Below are 18,884 nucleotides of genomic sequence, written 5' to 3'. Positions count from 1 at the left end.
AACTACAAAGCCAAATTGCTTCACCACTGAATAATTTGTTAAATTTATTCTGCATCCACTCCAGAATCTATTTCCCCAAATGTGAGACACAAGTGGAGACAATTCTCCTATCATCTTCAAACTCACTTTATAAATTATACCATGATATTTTTACTCTATAAAGGAGGCAGAGAGTACCAAAGACCCTGTATGCTTTTGTAATCAAGTTTTCAATAGTTATTTTCCCAATGTGTGCAAATATCCCCATATTTCAATGATTTTGTGGCCCTCTGAGAACTGTACCCTCAAGTTTATATTCTCTTCTTTCTTTCTACTGAAGTGAAACTTCACTCTTCTCAGTGTTAAAGTTCATTTGTTACCCATTCTGCCCATTCTACTAGAACAGATCTCTCTGAAGTCCTTGTGTATCACTATACTATCAGATTCTGTATCATGTACAGAATTCTGAAATTGCTAGCATCATATCCAATTTCAAATATTAACAAGAGGTGTTCCTAGCATTGACCCCCACAAAACTCAACTTTCCTCCACTCCAATTATAATCTTTTCACTGCAATCCTCCACTACCCAATATCATTATTGATTACGAGCATTACTTGCCATAGCAAACACGAGGAAATCTGCAGATGCTGGAAATTCAAACAACACACACAAAATGCTGGTGGAACACAGCAGGCCAGGCAGCATCTATAAGGAGAAGCACTGTCGATGTTTCGGGCCGAGACCCTTCGTCAGGACTAACTGAAGGGAAAGATACTAAGAGATTTGAAAGTAGTGGGGGGAGAGGGAAATATGAAATGATAGGAGAAGACCGGAGGGGGTGGGATGAAGCTAAGAGCTGGAAAGGGGATTGGCGAAAGTGATACAGAGCTTCATCCCACCCCCTCCAGTCTTCTATCATTCCGCATTTCCCCCTCCCCCACTACTTTCAAATCTCTTAGTATCTTTCCCTTCAGTTAGTCCTGACGAAGGGTCTCGGCCCGAAACGTCGACAGTGCTTCTCCTTATAGATGCTGCCTGGCCTGCTGTATTCCACCAGCATTTTGTGTGTATTACTTGCCATGGAACCTTTTAGAATAAGGCTCACATTTTCCACAATGTCTAATTTATCCCAAATGCCCTTTAGAAACACATATGTACAACAGATGCATTTCCCTCACCTAGCCCAAAAAACAAAATGATGGAAGAACTCAGCTGGTCAAGCAGCATCTATGAAGTGATAAACGAATTGTTGACATTTCAAGTTGAGGAGCATGATAAGGGAAGGTAGCTAAAGGGGAGAGGAAGGGGTAATATAGGGATGATGAGGGGTGAAGGATGGAGCCGGGGAGAAGAAAGGGGCAGGTGGAAGCAGGCAAGGGAGTAAAAGGCAGACAGAGCCAGGTAAGGGGAGGGGTGACGGTGGTTGGAGGGAATAGAGTTGAGGGCAAAGGCAGGAAGTGTGACTGGAGAAGGAAAGACGGGGAATGATACGGGAATGGGCTCTGCAAAACAGGAGAGGTGATGCAGGGGAAGGGGAAGGGAAAGGGAAGGAGTGAAGGACGGGGGAACAGATCCGGAGTGGAGGGGGAACTGGACGGATGAAGCCAGTGTTGGTTGAGGGTCGGGGAGAGACTTCCTGCCGCCGGTGCTACTACTCACCTCCCGGGCGTTCTCCTGGCCCACCAGCCCGGCGGCCACCGCCTTGGCTAGGCCGCTCTCGTCTAAGCCCAGGCCCTTCACATGGCTATGGCTGGCAATCCGTTGAGTCTTTGTGGTGCTCTTAACCTCTTCGATTTTCATCGCTGCTTTTCTTTGCTCCGGTCACCTCAACTCAGAATCCGAATCAAACGGCGACTCTTCGACAGAATACAGCGCGTGTTACTAAGTGAGGCGGGATCTTCAGCCGCTACCTATCTCGCTAGCACTAAATCAACGCCTACCCTCGCATTGTATTGGCTAATGCCAATGCCAATTAAAACACTCCTGTAGGCTGATGGTTGCCTCTCCGTCAATCATTACTAGAATTCTGAGCAAGATAGGTTGCATTCAACTTCCGTCTCCGTCGTTAAGGGCAATCATCGCGTTCTCACCAACGGAAATCACCTTATTTTGCTTCTATTATTGGTCTCTGGAAAATGCATCCCTAATTGCGATTGGACAATCCAGCGATCAATCATATTATCACCAATGGACGGCGAGAAACGCTGTGAGAGATCTCCGTCAACTAATATTAGCAATTATTTATAACAACAATAAATTAATATTTACCGCAGATCTAATCTTAACAGGTTTAAATTAACATTTTAATTGCTGATATTTTAAACATATAGTTATAATTTTACAATATATAGTGAATTAAAGGTTTGTATAGTGAATTGGAGGTTTATATATTTAAAATGTATTTCAGTAAAGATGTAAAAATCTGAGTTTAAGAATTCTGAAGTGTATTTCTAATTATACCGTAGCATGTTTTGTATACTGTACCAACGTTTTACTTAGTCTTCATTTTTCAGACGTTGCTGGAAGGCTGACGATTATTACCTTGATTTACGAAACAATAAAATCTTTCTGCTAAGCAAAATAAAATAGTTTCTGCAAATGAGCTTATACAGACAACAATGCATGCGAAAATGGTATGGATGTTTAAATCAGAAAATTCTAGTTTCGCCAGAATTTCTGGAGAGATAAATAGGCTTTTTGGTTGATGATCTTCTCAAGAAGGAAAGAAGCAGAGAGCAAAATGTACCTACCATATGAGAGGAGGTACAGGAGTCTGAAGGAATCTAAAACACGTTTTAGGAACAGTTTCCTGTCTCCCCCCCCACCCCGCCCAGATTTATGAACAATTCCTGCACCCAGGAAACTACCTCATTCTGCACTATTAATCTAATTTGTAATTTTAGCGATTGTTATGTCTTTGCATTGCCGCAAAACAACAAATTTCACATATTTTAGTTGTAATAACCCTGATTCGATTCAGTTGGAATATTCTGTGACAAGGAAGGCAGATGGCACCTGTGGGAGAGAAATTAATAATAAAAAACATCAACTAGAAAAGTATTTTTCCCACCGCACAATGGTGCCGGCTGGCTTGAATCTTAACATCTGTTTCTATTTCAGACTCTCAGTATCCACAAAATCTCCTTTCCAAACAGTAAAGATGGTAAGGTGGAAACTTTTGTTCCATCCCGGGGGGTTTTGAAGTGGGTGCACAACATGTGTTCCGTCTAGTTGAACCGTCCCCCTCCGTTTCTTGGCAACCATGGCGGCGGCAGACACCCTGAACTTCAACATTGGGGTCCTCGGACACATTGACAGCGGCAAGACCGCGCTGGCTCGGGCGCTGAGCACCACGGCGTCTACGGCGGCCTTCGACAAGAACCCGCAGAGCAGGGAGCGCGGCATCACGCTGGACCTGGGCTTCTCCAGCTTCTGCCTGGCCGCGCCGCCGCATCTCGGGCAGCCGCAGTACTCCAAACTGCAGGTCACGCTGGTGGACTGCCCGGGCCATGCCTCGCTGATCAGGACCATCATTGGAGGTAGGACAGGTTGAAAAACCGGGCTCCGGTGCTCCGCCACATTTCCTTTCCCACCATCCACCCCCTCCACTGGTCTCTCTTCTATTATACAGAGTGACACCCAAGCTTCCCCCCGCCAAGGGCAGCGTTTATCTACCCGATGGAATTTTTCGAGCAGGCGACCAAATGTGTTGATGGAGATAGTAGGTTTTTTTGACAAGGTTCCACGTGGGAGGCTGGTTCAAAGAGACCCAAGAACCGTAGATCTGGGATCTAGGGTAACACAACACTCTAGAGTAAGTCAGCAGCTCGCGCGGGTCCAATAAAGGCTCTTGACTCGAAACATCGACTGTTCATTGGTGTTGCCTGATGTTGAGTTCTTCCAGCTTTTTGTCTGTTACTCAGGATACTAAGGAATCCATTTATCAAATTAATTCCAAAATAGTCTTGTTAATAGGAAATAAGAATTGATAGTGCCACCCCTTCACTATTCCCCGTTCTCTTTTCCCTCTCTCACCATATCTCCTTGCCTCCCTCTGGTGCTCATCCCCCTTTTCTTTCTTCCATGGCCTTCTGTCCTCTCCTAGTAGATTCCCCCTTCTCCTGCCCTGTATCTCTCCCACCAATTTCCCAACTTTTTACTTCACCCCTCCACCTTCCCGGTTTCTCCCTCACCTTCCCCCACCTAACTCTGACTCCTCATATTTTTTTCTCCAGTCCTGATGAAGGGTGTTGGCTCAAAACGTCAACTGCACTCTTTTCCATAGATGCTGCCTGGCTGCTGAGTTCCTCTAGCATTTTGCTTGGATTTCTGGCATCTGCAAATTTTCTCTTGTTCGTGATTGATAGTGGAAGGTTGTTCTGGAATTGGAGCAGTGGTGTAACACGGAGATTTGTGCCAGCAATTTGTTACATACATTAAAAGGATCTGAACCTACATTAAGGAAGAAGGACCCATTAGTAAAGAGATGATATGAAACTGTGTTGTCATAGAGCATGGAAACAGGCCCTTTGGCCCATCTTGTCCATGCCAACCAAGTTGTCTACCTGAACTACTCCCATTTGGCTGCATTTGGGCTATATTCCTCTAAACATTTTATTACCATGTAACTTTCTAAATGTCTTTTAAGTACTGTAACTGTACCCACCTCTGTAGCTTCCATTTGTAGCTTGTTCCATTGACACATCAACTTTTGAGTTCCTTTAAAATTTTCCCATCTTGCCTTAACCTATATACCCTTTTGACTTTTACTCCCTCTACTCTAGTAAAAGACTGACCATTTATCTTGTCTGTTGTCCTTGTGGTTTTGTACAGACAGACAGACATACTTTATTGATCCCGAGGGAAATTGTGTTTCATTACAGTTGCACCAACCAAGAATAGAGTAGAAATATAGCAAAATAAAACCAGAAATAATTAAATTATAATAAGTAAATTATGCCAAGTGGAAATAAGTCCAGGACCAGCCTATTGGTTCAGAGTGTCTGACACTCTGAGGGAGGAGTTGTAAAGTTTGATGGCCACAGGCAGTAATGACTTCCTATGATGCTCAGTGTTGCATCTAGGTGGAATGAGTCTCTGGCTGAATGTACTCCTGTGCCTAACCAGTACATTATGAAGTGGATGGGAGACATTGTCCAAGATGGCATGCAACTTGGACAGCATCCTCTTTTCAGACACCACCGTCAGAGAATCCAGTTCCACCCCCACAACATCACTCTGTAATATATATGCCTCTGTAATATTGCCCATTAGCCTTCTATGCTCTGGAGGAAAACAAGCCCCTGCCTATCTATCATAGAAGATAGAACAGTACAGGCCTTTCACCCCATGATGCTGTGCTTACCTTTTAACCTACTCTAAGATCTATTTAATCCTTCCCTTCCACCATTTTTCTTAAATCTTTGTGCTTATCTAAGAGTCTTTTAAATATATTTAATGGATCTGCCTCTACCACCATCCACATACCCACCATCTGTGTAGAAAATTTATCTTTGACATCCTCCCCCGTCCTATACTTTACTCCAAATACCTTAAAATTATGTCCCATCATATTAGCTAGTTCTGCCCTGGGAAAAAGTTTCTGGCTATCCACTTGATATATGCCTCTTGTCATTTTGGACACCTCTATCAAGTCATCTCGGATTTTGCTTCATTTCAAAGAGAAAAGAGCTAGCTCACTCAACTTATCCTCATAAGACATGTCCTCTAATCTAGGCAACACCCTGGTAAATCTTCTCTGCACCCTCTCTAAAGCTTTCACGTCCTTTGTATAATGAGGTGACTAGAAAAGAACACAGTGTGTTCTAACCAGAGTTGTACAGAGCTTGCAACATTACCTCATGGCTCTTGAGCTCATTCTCCTGACTAATGAAGGTCAACATGCTATATGCTTTCTTAACTATCCCCTTAAATTGTGCAGCAACTTTGAGGGATCTATCCCTATAACTCAGATTCTTCAGTTCTGATAATATTACAATGAATCTTTTCTGTACCCTTTCCAGCTTAATAAAATCCTTCTTATAACAGCATCAATACACAATATGGCAAGTGTGGTCTCACAAACGACTTGTGCAGTTGCAACATGAAGTCCCAAGTCCTGAACTTTGTGCCTTGACTGATGAAAGCAAGTGTTTCAGAGGCTGTCTTCATGATCAATTCTGTCTGTGTTAAGTTGTTAATAGCGAGAAGAATTGTAAAGCTACCTGACAATGTGAACAAGTTGGTAAAAAAAAAACCTGAGAAATGGTAACGCCATAGTCTTAAACAACATGAAGTGATGCATTTTGGACGGACAGATGAGTTCAAGACATAGACAATGAATGATCTGAACCTTGGCAGCACTGAGGAACACTGAAGGCATTCCTAAAGGCTGAATGTATCATCATTATGTGCCACATTATGACATTGATGAGCATGGTCTTTCCAAGACCATGATTATTCTTGGCAAATCTTTCTACAGAAATAGTTTCCCGTTGTCTTCTGGGCAGAGTCTTTACAAAATAGTGACCCCAGCAGTTATCCATACTCTTCAGAGATAGTCTGCCTGTTGTCATTGTTTGCATAACCAGGACTTGTAATGTGCACCAGATGTTCATACAACCATCCACCACCTGCTCTCGTGCCTTCACGTGATCCTGATCGTACGGGGGTGGGGGAGGGGGGACCCTAAGCACCTTGCCCGAGGGTGATGGAATGCCTCACACCTCCTTTGTTGGAGATGTATCTCTGCCCCAACCCCCAAAGTATAGGCTATTTATAGGAGACTTGAGAAAGAGTTGCTTTTTTAATCCAGATGGAAGTTGAAATATTCAATGTTCTTCTTGAGAGAGTGGTGAGAAGAAATATTTAGATGAATACTTGAAATGCAGTAGCTTACAGTGGTGTTAGAAAGTTTGTGAACCTTGTAGAATTTTCTCTATTTCTGTGTAAATATGACCTGAAATCTGATTAAATCTTCATCTAAGTCCTAATACTAGATAAAGAGAAGCAAATTAAAGAAATAACAGAAAAAAGCATTATACTTGTTTGTTTATTTTGTGAAAAATGATCCAATATTACAAGTATTTGTTGGGAAAAGTTTGAATCTCTGGGGCAATGCTTTCTACAAAAGCTATTTGGAGTCAGGTGTTCCAATCAATGAGATGAGATTGGAGGTGTGGGTTGCACAGGTGCATTGCCCTATAAAAAAGACACACAAAGTCAGGTTACTGACAGAGCCTGCCATTCTCAGGAAAGATCTGTTTACATGCACCATGCCTCATTCAAAACCATTTTCAGAGGACCGTAGAAGAAGAATTGTTGAGATACATGAAGCTGGAAAAGGCTTCAAAAGAGTTTCTAAAGACTTGTGTGTTCATCAGTCCACTGTAAGAGAAATTGTCTACAATTGGACGAAACTCAGTACTGTTGTTACTCTCCTTAGGCATGGCTGTCCTGCAAAGATCACACCAAGAGCACAACGTGCAATGCCAAAAGGAGGTGAAAAAGAATGCAAGGTAACAGAAAAAGAACTGCAGAAATCTCTAGAACTTGCTAAAGTCTCTGTTGATGTTTCCACTCTAAGAAAAACACTGAACAAGAATGGTGTTCATGGAAGGATACCAAGGAGGAAACCACTGCTCTCCAAAAAAAACACTGCTGCACATCTCAAGTTTGCAAAAGACCACCTGGATGTTCTATAGTGCTTCAGGGACAATGTTCTATGATGAGACAAAAATTTAACTTTTTGGCAAAAAAGCACATTGCTATCTTTGGAGGAAAAACAGCACTGCACACCAACACCAAAACCTCATCCCAACTGTGAAGCACGGTGGAACGAGTGTCATGGTTTGGGGCTGCTTTGCCGCCTCAGGGTCTGGGCAGCTTGCAATCATTGAGGGAAGAGTGAATTCAAAATTGTATCAGACATTTTACAGGAGAATGTCAGGAGAGTAGTCTGTCACCTGAAGCTTAATAGAAGTTGGATAATGTAACAAGACAAAGATCCGAAACATGAATTAATCAGCAACAGAATGGTTTAAAAAGAAGAAAATTCGTGTTTTGTAAAGTCCAAGTCAAAGTCCTGACCTTAATCATATAGAAATGTTGTGGAAGGACCTGAGGCAAGCAGTTCGTCAAAGAAGCTCACCAAAATCCCAGAGTTGAAACAGTTTTGTAAGGAGGAATGGTCTAAGCTGATGTGCAGTTACTGAAAATGTTTGGTTGAAGGTATTGCTGTAGAAGAGGTCACACCAACTACTGAAAGCAAAGGTTCACATACTTTTTTCAACAAATACATATAATATTGGATAATTTTTCTCAAATAAATGAACAAATATGAACAATGAACAAATGAATATAGTTTTTTTTTACTATTATTTATTTAATTGGGTTCTCTTTACCAAGTTTTAGGACTTGCGTGAAGATCCAATCACTTTTTAGGTCATGTTTATGCAGAAGTAGAGAAAATTCTATAAGGTTCATAAACTTTCCAGTGCCACTGTAGAAAGACTGAACCAAATGTTGAAAATAGCATTACTCTAGATAGGGCCTTGATGGCCAGTGTAGACACAAAAGACTGAAGTGACTGTTCTGTAGACTGCCTCCAGCGCTGCTCCCTCATTGCTCCCTACCTTTAACTGGAATTCAGCCAACTCTGTCTTGCCGACTTGCTTTCTCACATTCTCTTCCCCAACCCACCTTCTCCTCCCCCACCCGAACCCCCGCTTTGCCTATTCACTTCTGCATCACGTTCCTTGCTCTCATATTTCTAATATGAGGAAGGAAATGGAACAATGAGTAGCTCTTTCGAATAGATGTCCTACACTTGGCTTGCCATATGGCTGTTTTGCGATGTCCTGTATTAATAACAATGCCAAGTTGTTAGGCAGTCTCTCCTCTCCATAGCAGAGTGTTCTCACCAGCATTTAGGTGGTGAATGAGGCAGATACACCAACAGTCACCAGCAGCCAACCAGAAAAGTCTGCCTTTATTCCTACTCTTTTTCTCCTGCCAGTCTTCTGTCCATGCTAGCATATTTCCTGTAATACCATGTCTTGTTTAGCAGCCTTATGTGCGGCACCATGTCAAATGCCTTTGCTATTGCACTTTTACACCTCATTTCTATTGCGATAACCAGTAACTTTAAAATAGTCTTCTTTACTTTTCTTACTCTTGTTCACTCATCTGTACAGGTCTTTGCATCTGATATCCAAATCAATCCCTTTGTTCTTAATGCCCTTTTTTTAAGAATTGGGTAGGTAACTCTTTCTCAGTGTTATTTTTATTTGCAATTTGTCTTTTGCACATTTGTGTATGTCTGTCTTTGCTTATGTATAGTTTTTCATATTCTATTTATTTAACCATGAACGCCTGCAAGAAAATGAATTTTAGAGTGGTATTTGATGACATGTACATTCAGTAGCCACTTTATTGGGTACCTGTTGTACTTAATAAAGTGGTCACTGAGTGTATGTTCATGGCCTTCTGCTGTAGCCCATCCACTTCAAGGATCAATGTGTTGTGCATTCAGATATGTTCTTCTGCACACCAATGTTGTAACTTATGGCTATTTGAGTTATTGTCACCTTCCAGTCAGCTTCAACTAGTCTGACCATTCTCCTCTGACCTCTCTCGTTAACAAGTTTTTTTGCCTCAGAATAGAGGGGTGTCCTTTTAGAACATAGATGAGGAGGAATGTCTTTAGCCGGGTGGGGATGTATCTGTGGAATTCTTTGCCACAGACAGCTGTGGAGGCCATGTATATCTAAGGCAGACGTTGATAGATTATTGATTGGTCTGGGTATGAAGGGATACGGGGAGAGGGCAGGAGATTGGGGCTGAGAGGAAAAATGGATCAGCCTTGATAAAATGGCAGAGCAGACTCGATGGGCCAAAAGGCCTAATGCATATATTTTATGGTCTTGTGGTCTAGAGCTAACACCCACTGGATGTTTTTTTGTTTTTGCACCATTCTGTATAAACTCCAGAGACTGTTGTGCATGAAAATCCCAGGAGATCAGCAGTTTCTGAGATCCTTAAACCATCCCCCAGCACCAAAATCATTCCACTGTTACGTACCCCGTAACTGGGTTTACAGACCAGCAAAGATGGAAGAATCCGTTGGAGTCTGGTGGTACCAAAAACTAAAGGTGTTTATTAGTAAACTACACAATACAGTATCAAAAATGCAAATATACATATAAAACAGGTTAGCAATAATAAACATAGAAGTGTAGGAATAATAATAAGCAATAATAAACAAGCTCTATCGATGTCTAGGGTTAAATGAATTGTCATAGAAGAGTATAAAGTTCTGTTCATGTGTGCTGAGGTAGTTATGGTTGTTGTGTTGTAATCGTTGGAGAGAGAGAGAGAGCGAGCGAGATGTAACAGCTACAGCAGGCAAACCTTCTGTTGCTTTCTTATTCCGTCGTATTGTGGTCATTCAGCTATGACCCCTCTGTTCTTCAGTTAGACCGTTCTTCTGTGGTGGACTCGTCACTCTGGCATGAGTGGACACACACACAAGTCCCCACCGGCCCTGCCGTCATACTGTGAACTTTATTGACCGATCTCCTGATTCGGTCCTCGAAGCCCCCACCTTCCTGTGGGTTCACAACACTCAGTCAGTGTCCACTGGTGTGTCTGAAGGGTGTCTCCCCAGACCTGTCTTTTATTCCTACTAATAGGGTCTCAGCCATCCATCAACTCTAAATGAAAGTGTCCATCAAATCAGGCCACTCCTGCTGTCTCCTGAGGAATGTTAATGAGCAAAGTAAAGTCCTTGTAGTGAAAGGTAAATAATCCAGGAAGAGTCAAAATACAATAAATCAACAGTCTCTCTCTCCCTCTTAACTGTAGCAGATGTTCCTGCCTCTGTGCTTCATCTCTCTCTCTCATTAGCAGCATAGCAACAGCAGTAGTTCATAGTTCTCAGGAGGGGGGGTTGGGGAATGGTTAACTCTGCACCCCATTTCCATCAGGTCTGTCCATCACTCATAACACTACAAAGTCACTTAGATCACATTTCTTCCCTATTATGATCTTTGGTTTGAATAACAACTGAACCTCTTGGCCATGTCTGCATGCTTTTATGCATTGAGCTGCTGCTACATTATTGGCTGATTAGATATTTTCTATGAGCAGGTATACTTTCATAAATTTAATTTGAACTTTGAGATTGGATTCAGGCATGGACTGAGAAGTACAACTATTACTCCTACCACAAAATTAGCAGGCAATAACTAATTTCAGTAAGAGGGAATTTGATCACCCATTCATGACATACAATGGCATTATCATCCTGGATATCACCGTTGACCAGCTCCCTATTACAATGATAGCAGGTCAGTGGTTGGTCATCTTGTTAAGGTATGGGGCAGCATGGTAGCCTAGTGGTTGGTGCATTGCTGTATAGTGTCAATCAGTAATCTGTTATCAGGGTTCAATTCCCACTGCTGCCTGTAAGGAGTTTGTATGTTCTCCCTGTGACTGAGTGGGTTTCCTCTGTGTGCTCTGGTTTCCTCCCACAAAGAGGTACCATTAGGGTTAGTGAGTTGTACATGTGCTACACAGGATACCCAGCGCAGTCCTCTGATTTGTTTTGATCCAAAAGACACATTTGTTTTTATGTTCCGATGCACAAATTACTTGTATATTTCATATTTCAGTAATTTTGAAAATCTTGTAAATATGTTGTTCATTAAGCATTCTTTGTTTAAATAGTTAATTATGGCTGTATGTTAAAAAAAAAGGAAATTGCATTATGACGCCACCGCGTGATGCGCGCATGCTCCGCTGAAAGTAAAACGATACTAACGTATTCACCTCTCTCAGCTCCAATGTCTTTCTTTTAATTAGTTTAATGTTTTTGATTGCATAAAACTTAACAGTGACGACAAGGCAGCTTTAAATGAGGCCGAGATGACTATTTACAGTGAGACATCTAAGTTTAAAAAAAAATGCAGGGAGAAACATTCGAGTTTACAAAAAGTGCGGCACTTTTTTTTCCTTCAGAGCAGCATATTTTCGTTATGACATGAAAGACAATCGAGTATTTACAAAAAAGACAGAAAACAGAAGAAAACTGGTTCATAAACAGTGGATACCTGGTGATAATCATAATTTTTTAAAAAAAGGCAGAAATAGCTGGCTACATTAGAAAGATGGTGTTCTCTTGCACAATAGATAACTGGCTGATGTATACTGAGTGAATAGGGCAGTATTTTGAAGTAAATGAAATAACCAATGAGATGTAAGAACAAATTTTGCTGAGGGCATCAGATTTAAAAGTTAGAGTTGGCTTAGAAGCTTGACTGTTCCAACCAAACCAGATGAAATGAGCTTTCACAATATCAGCAAAGTAATGCAGGAACATTTAGAACCAAAACCATTGTGAATTGCAGAACACTTTAGGTCTCTATTTGCCTACCGACGTAACCAGTCTACCAGTGATACCATCGGCACAGCACTACGCACTGTCCTCACTCACAAGGACCCATGTTAGAATGCTAGTCCTGGACTACAGTTCAGCATTCAACACCATAATTACCTCCAGTCTTGACAGGAAGCTCAGAGACCTTGGCCTGCACCCGACCTTGTGCAGCTGGATCCTAGACTTCCTATTGGATTGCCGACAGGTGGTAAGGATGGGCTCCCTCACCTCTATCCCTCTAACAATCAACACAGGTACCCCTAGGGTTGTGTCCTGAGTCCCCTCCTCTACTCCCTTTACACCCACAAGTGTGCTGCCACGCACAGCTTCAATCTGATGATCAAATTTGCAGATGACATATATTGATCAGCCTTATTTTCTAGTGGTGACGAGACAGCCTACAGAGAATCAGAATGAGAATTCAGAATCAGAATCAGGTTTATTATCACTGGCATGTGTCGTGAAATTTGTTGACTTAGCAGCAGCAGTTCAATGCAATGCATAATGAAGGAAAAAAAACAATTAATAAATAAGTAAATCAATTACAGTATATGTATAATGAATAGATAAAAAATCATGCAAAAACTGAAATAATATATATTTATAAAGTGAGGTAGTGTCCAAAGATTCAATGTCCATTTAGGAATCGGATGGCAGAAGCTGTTCCTGAATCGCTGGGTGTGTGCCTTCAGGCTTCTGTACCTCCTACCTGATGATAACAGTGAGAAAATGGCATGCCCTGGGTGATGGGGGTCCTTAATAATGAATGCTGCCTTTCTGAGACACCACTCCTTGAAGATGTCCTGGTACTTTGTAGGCTAGTACCCAAGATGGAGCTGACTAAATTTACGACCCTCTGCAGCTTCTTTCGGTCCTGTGCAGTAGCCCCTCCATACCAGACAGTGATACAGCCTGTCAGAATGCTCTCCCCAGTACATCTATTGAAGTTTTTGAGTGTTTTTGTTGAGATGCTGAATTTTTTCAAACTCCTAATGAAGTATAGTCACTGCCTTGCCTTCTATGTAGCTGCATTGATATGTTGGGACCAGGATAGGTCCTCTGAGATTTTGACACCCAGGAAGCTGCTCACTCTCTCCACTTCTGATCCCTCTATGAGGATTGGTATGTGTTCCTTCATCTTACCCTTCCTGAATTTCACAATCAGCTCGTTCGTCTTAGTGATGTTGAGTGCAAGGTTGCTGCTGCAACACCACTCAACTAATTGGCATATCTTGCTCTTGTACGCCCTGACACTGTGGTGCCAAGATTACAACCTCTTCCTCAATATCCAAAAAACAAAAGAGCTGATCATGGATTATAGGAGGAACAGAGACAGTCTCGCCCAGATCAACATCAATGGGACTGCAAGTTGAGAGGGTAAGTAGTTTCAAGTCCTTTGGTATACACATCACTGAAGATGTGTACTGTACATACTGGCTGTGTGGCCAAAAAAAAAGCACAATAGCGTCTCTTCCATCTCAGGCGACTAAAAAAGTTCATGAGCCCTCAAATCCTCAAGACCTTCTACAGGGGCACCATTGAGAGCATCCTGACTGACTGTATCATTGCCTGGTGTGAGAAATGCACCAACCTTGATTGCTGGGTACTGCAGAGGGTGGTACAGACAACCCAGCACATCTGTGGATGTGAACTTCCCTCCACAGCAGCAGGTGCGTAAAGAAGGCCTGGAAGATTATCAAGGACACCAGTCACCCAACCATAAACACCAAATTTCTTGGTGTTCACCTGGCGGAGAATCTCACCTGGTCCCTCAACACCAGCTCCATAGCGAAGAAAGCCCAGCAGTGTCTCTACTTCCTGCGAAGGCTGAGGAAAGTCCATCTCCCACCTCCCATCCTCACCACATTCTACAGGGGTTATATTGAGAGTATCCTGAGCAGCTGCATCACTGCCTGGTTCGGAAATTGCACCATCTCGGATCGCAAGACCCTGCAGCGGATAGTGAAGTCAGCCGAGAAGATCATCGGGGTCTCTCTTCCTGCCATTATGAACATTTACACTACATGCTGCATCCGCAAAGCAAACAGCATTTTGAAGGACCCGACGCACCCCTCATACAATCTCTTCTCCCTCCTGCCATCTGCGAAAAGGCACCGAAGCATTTGGGCTCTCACGACCAGACTATGTAACAGTTTCTTCCCCCAAGCTATCAGACTCCTCAATATCCAGAGCTAGTACTGACACCTCCCTGCCCTATTGTCTTGTTTATTATTTATTGTAATGCCTGAACTGTTTTGTGCACTTTATGCAGTCCTAGGTAGATCTGTAGTCTAGTGTAGTTTTTTTCTGTATTGTTTTTTACGTAGTTCAGTCTAGTTTTTGTACTGTGTCATGTAATACCATGGTCCTGAAAAAATGTCTCATTTTTACTATGTACTGTACCAGCAGTTATGGTTGAAATTACAATAAAAGTGACTTGACTTGAAACTGTTTCAGCTGCTTCCATCTGGCAAATGGTACCACAGTTTTAAAGCCAGGACCAACAGGCTAAGGGACAGCTTCTTTCTACAAGCTATTGGACTTATAAATTTACATGTCTGTTCATTGCGATGGAGTCATAATGCAAAGACTTTTACTCCCTCACGTTGTAGGACGGATGTAAGATTTAAATAAATTTAAAATTCAAATTCATAAGTCAAATCAAAGGGAAGGGGAGTCAATTTCAGCTTGCATGGCTGAATTGAAGAGATTGTCAGCATTAGCAGTTCAATGCTGGGCTTAGTGATGCATTGAGAGATTATTAATTTGTAGAATCTTAGAAGAAAACATTCAAAAATGACTCCTAACTGAAACACAACCTGCATTTAAAAGAACAGTTGGAAATAGCTGTATCATGGAAACGGCAGGCAGAAACGCAATTGAGTTACAGACAGAAATGAAAGTGAGCATGAACAAAATTGCAATGTCTAAGCCCGGGATCCATGGTAATGGTAAGGGTCCATGACATAAAAAAGGTTGGGAATCCCTGGTCTAAAGAGAAGTGTGTCTGGCTGAACAAATTGTGTTTCTGTTGTGGTAGGAGCCTGCATACACCAGACAAATGCAGTTTTAAAAGTGAAATTTACATAAAGTACAAGAAGTAGGACACCTACAAAGAACATGTTGGACAACCAAAAGTACATGGATGGCACAAGGAAGAGAAAAAGCTGAAAAGTCAAGTTACAGTTTCAAAAGAGCACTAATCCACATGTTGTTGATGAAAAATCTGATAATAATGGGAGTGGCACAGGGTAGCCTTGAGATTTACAATGTGAAAACTAAGATGAGACAAGCAATCTGGTTTACACCAGAAGTTAAGGACAAATTAATTAAAATGGAATTGGATACTGGCTCGGCTGTTTCAGTCCTTCTACAAAATGAGTTTGAATGACATTTCAAAGATACTGAACTGAAGCCAGCAGATATCTAACTAAGAATTTATACTGTAGAAAAGATAACTACTGTGGGAATGACATTTGCAACAGTGAAATACAATGATCAACAAGCCACATTGGGCTTGTATCGGGTAAAAACAGGAGGCTAGCATTGCGGGGATGTCGTTGGCTGAAACAATTACAATTTGATTGGAGATCCATCCACAATTTCCATGCCATAACCCTTGTAATAGAGTAAACAGAAAGCGAATTAAGAAAGGTACTGGATGATGCCACAACAGTTTTCAAGGACAACTCCGGAAAGCTCAAACGTATCAAGAATAAAACAACGTTAAATTTAAATGCTACACCCAAGTTTTCTAAAACCTGTCCGGTTCCTTATACCATCCGTGATAATGTAACCAGTGATCTAGATTACATGGAGGCTGAAGGAATTCTTTTCAAGGCTGAGTGGAGCCCACAGGCAACTTTGGTTGTCCCAGTAGCCAAGAAGAACAGGTCAGGATCTGTTGCAATTTTAAGGTCACCATCAACCCAGTACTGAAAGTAGATCAATATCCTCATCCTAGGATAGAGGATATCTTTACAAAACTTACTGGAGGAAATACTTCAGCAAAGTGGACTTAGCTGAGGCCTACCTACAGACAGAGTTGGAAGGAAGTCCAATGTGTTTCTCACCATAAACATCCACAAAGGGCTTTATTGCTTAATAGACTTATTTTTGGAGTAGCATCTGCACCTGCACCTGCACTCTGGCATAAAGCTATGGACCAGGAGCTCAAGGCTGCCCAGGCACTCAGTATTACCTGAATGACATTTTTACCAGTAAAGATGGCAAGGAGCATCTCCAAAATCTCAAGACAATGTTAAAAAGATTAGATAATTTCAACTCAGAGCACGATGCAACAAGTGTGAATTATTTAAACCAAGCATCACTTTCTGTGGTCACACCATGAAGGCACAAGGATTACACAAGTATGCTGAGAAAAATCAAGTAGTGGTGGTTGCCCCAAGGCCAAAGGATGTGTTGCAGTTGCGGTCCTTTTTAGGACTTGTCAGCTACTAAAACAGGTTCCTGCCAAACCTGGCTTTACCCCTTGAACTCATTAGTACAGATTGGGAAGAAATGGTTTTGGACATCAGACATTGTACTGACACGTTATGATCCACATTGTCTGGTGAATCTTGCCTTATAGGTGCAATCATGCCACATGTCATGCATGATGCAAATGAACACCCCACAGCTTTGGCATTGCGTTTCCTTACCGCTGCAGAGAAAAATTACACGCAGATTGACAGAGAGGTCTTGAGTCTGGTGTAAAACATTTCAACCAGTACTTATATGGGAGAGAGTTTACCCTCTTTACTGATCATCAACCACTAGTGTCCAGATGGGCTCTGTTTCTTGGAGGACACAATTACAGCATCAAATTCAAGAGGATGAATTGTTCAAATTGAATTGTTCTATTTGCCCTTGGAAGTAAATACCAGAAAAATTAGAAAATATGACACTCCTTTTGACGTATTCTCCCTAATGAAAATTGAAGGTCTCTCTATTACAACAAAGATGATTCAAAGGGAAACTAGAAAAGACTCCACACTGCCTCAGGCCTACATAGCCACCCAAAATGGCTTGAATGTGCAGTGGAAACTCCAGCTCCCCTACTTTTACCAGTGCCAGGATGACCTTGCTCTTAACAGAGGTTGCTTTATGATGTGGAGGTTCAGAGTTATTGTACTAACTAAGCTGAGAGCTGCAGTGCTGGAGGAGTCACATGCTGGTCATCTAGGCATGGTTAAAATGAAACTGTTCACTCGTAGCTTTGTCTGGTGGACTGGGATAGATGAGCAGATTGATCAGTTTGCCATGCACTGTTTAGGATGTTAATAAGTCCAGAAAATGCCAAGAGCGGTACCTCTCCATCCCTGGGAATGGCCTACATTGCACTGGCAGAGGATTCTTGTGGATTTTGCCTGACCATTCATGGGCACAAATTTCTTGGTAGTAGTGGATGCAACTACAGCCTTGCAGACTGTTGATGTGTTGAGAAGCCTCTTCACAAGGACTGGTGTTCCAGAACACTTAATCAATGATAGTGGATCACAGCTTCAATCATTCCTAAAAATAAATGGAATAAAACATATTACATCTGCCAGCTACAAATACCTTGGTGGAAAGATTTGTCCAGACTCTGAAGAACGCACTGTGAGCAATGTCAGCAGAACACACTACACTGACACTGAATCAGAAGCTTGCCAATGTCCTCCTTGCATATCGTAATACAGCCCACTCCACAAAGAACAACTCACCAGCTATGCTGTTCCTGGGTCACCCCTTGTATTCACGCTTGGATCTCCTCAAAACCAATCTCAGAAGGAGTACGCAGGACAAACAGCTGAGACAAATTGACGGCTCCTCAATGTTTCACTTCTGGACAAGCAGTCCTGGTGAGGGACTACAGAGGTGATCATAAGTGGGTACTCGGAAAGCTTAAGGACTACTTTCCTACACGGAGATTGTGTCTGGTATCATCTAGAGACTTCACATCGATCAGTTGAGGAGGGCAGAGTCAATTGTTAGAGAAGAAAGATGTCTACTGCTGTCGGTACCACTTCCTGTATTTTCAGAGTCAACTTCTACAATCACCACAGAGGAGGCCCCAGAACCACAGCTACAAGACTTACCTGCCAACCAAAATGATCCCCCTTCTGAGGAAGGACGTTATCCCAAAACAGTAAGAAAACCTCGGTCGCAATTAAATCTTTAGGCTTGAATGGTACAACGCCGCAAAAAAGAAAAGGAGCTGGTTGTGGATTACAGGAGGAATGGAGATGGGTAGCTATTGACATCAATGGATCTAGGGTTGAGAGGGTAAACAGCTTTAAGTTCCTCGGCATCCACATCACCGAGGAGCTCTTGTGGTCTGTACATACCGACTGTGTGGTGAAAAAAACACAACAGCACCTCTTTCACCTCAGATGGTTGAGGAAGTTTGGTATGGGCCCCCAAATCCTAAGAACTTTCTACAGGGGTACAATTGAGAGCATCCTGACTGGTTGCATCACTGCAT

General features: G+C 42.2%; 2 protein-coding genes across 2 annotated transcripts in view; one reads left to right on the top strand and one right to left on the bottom strand.

Moving 5' to 3' along the window:
• ruvbl1 (RuvB-like AAA ATPase 1) overlaps positions 1 to 2,161 on the bottom strand; it is a 79,017-nt gene extending 76,856 nt beyond the window's left edge. Inside the window, exon 1 of the mRNA XM_073072000.1 lies at positions 1,642 to 2,161. Coding sequence (XP_072928101.1) covers positions 1,642 to 1,782 — 141 coding nt within the window. The 5' untranslated portion in view covers positions 1,783 to 2,161. The remainder of the gene's footprint in view (positions 1 to 1,641) is intronic.
• A 1,021-nt stretch (positions 2,162 to 3,182) lies between these two features.
• The window catches only part of eefsec (eukaryotic elongation factor, selenocysteine-tRNA-specific), a 441,024-nt gene continuing 425,322 nt past the window's right edge, over positions 3,183 to 18,884 (top strand). Inside the window, exon 1 of the mRNA XM_073071999.1 lies at positions 3,183 to 3,521. Within this exon, the coding sequence (XP_072928100.1) occupies positions 3,245 to 3,521 (277 nt within the window). The 5' untranslated portion in view covers positions 3,183 to 3,244. The remainder of the gene's footprint in view (positions 3,522 to 18,884) is intronic.

Source organism: Hemitrygon akajei, chromosome 19 (genome assembly GCF_048418815.1).
Source record: "Hemitrygon akajei chromosome 19, sHemAka1.3, whole genome shotgun sequence".
NCBI lineage: Eukaryota > Metazoa > Chordata > Chondrichthyes > Myliobatiformes > Dasyatidae > Hemitrygon > Hemitrygon akajei.
This window is presented reverse-complemented; position numbering and strand designations above follow the sequence as displayed.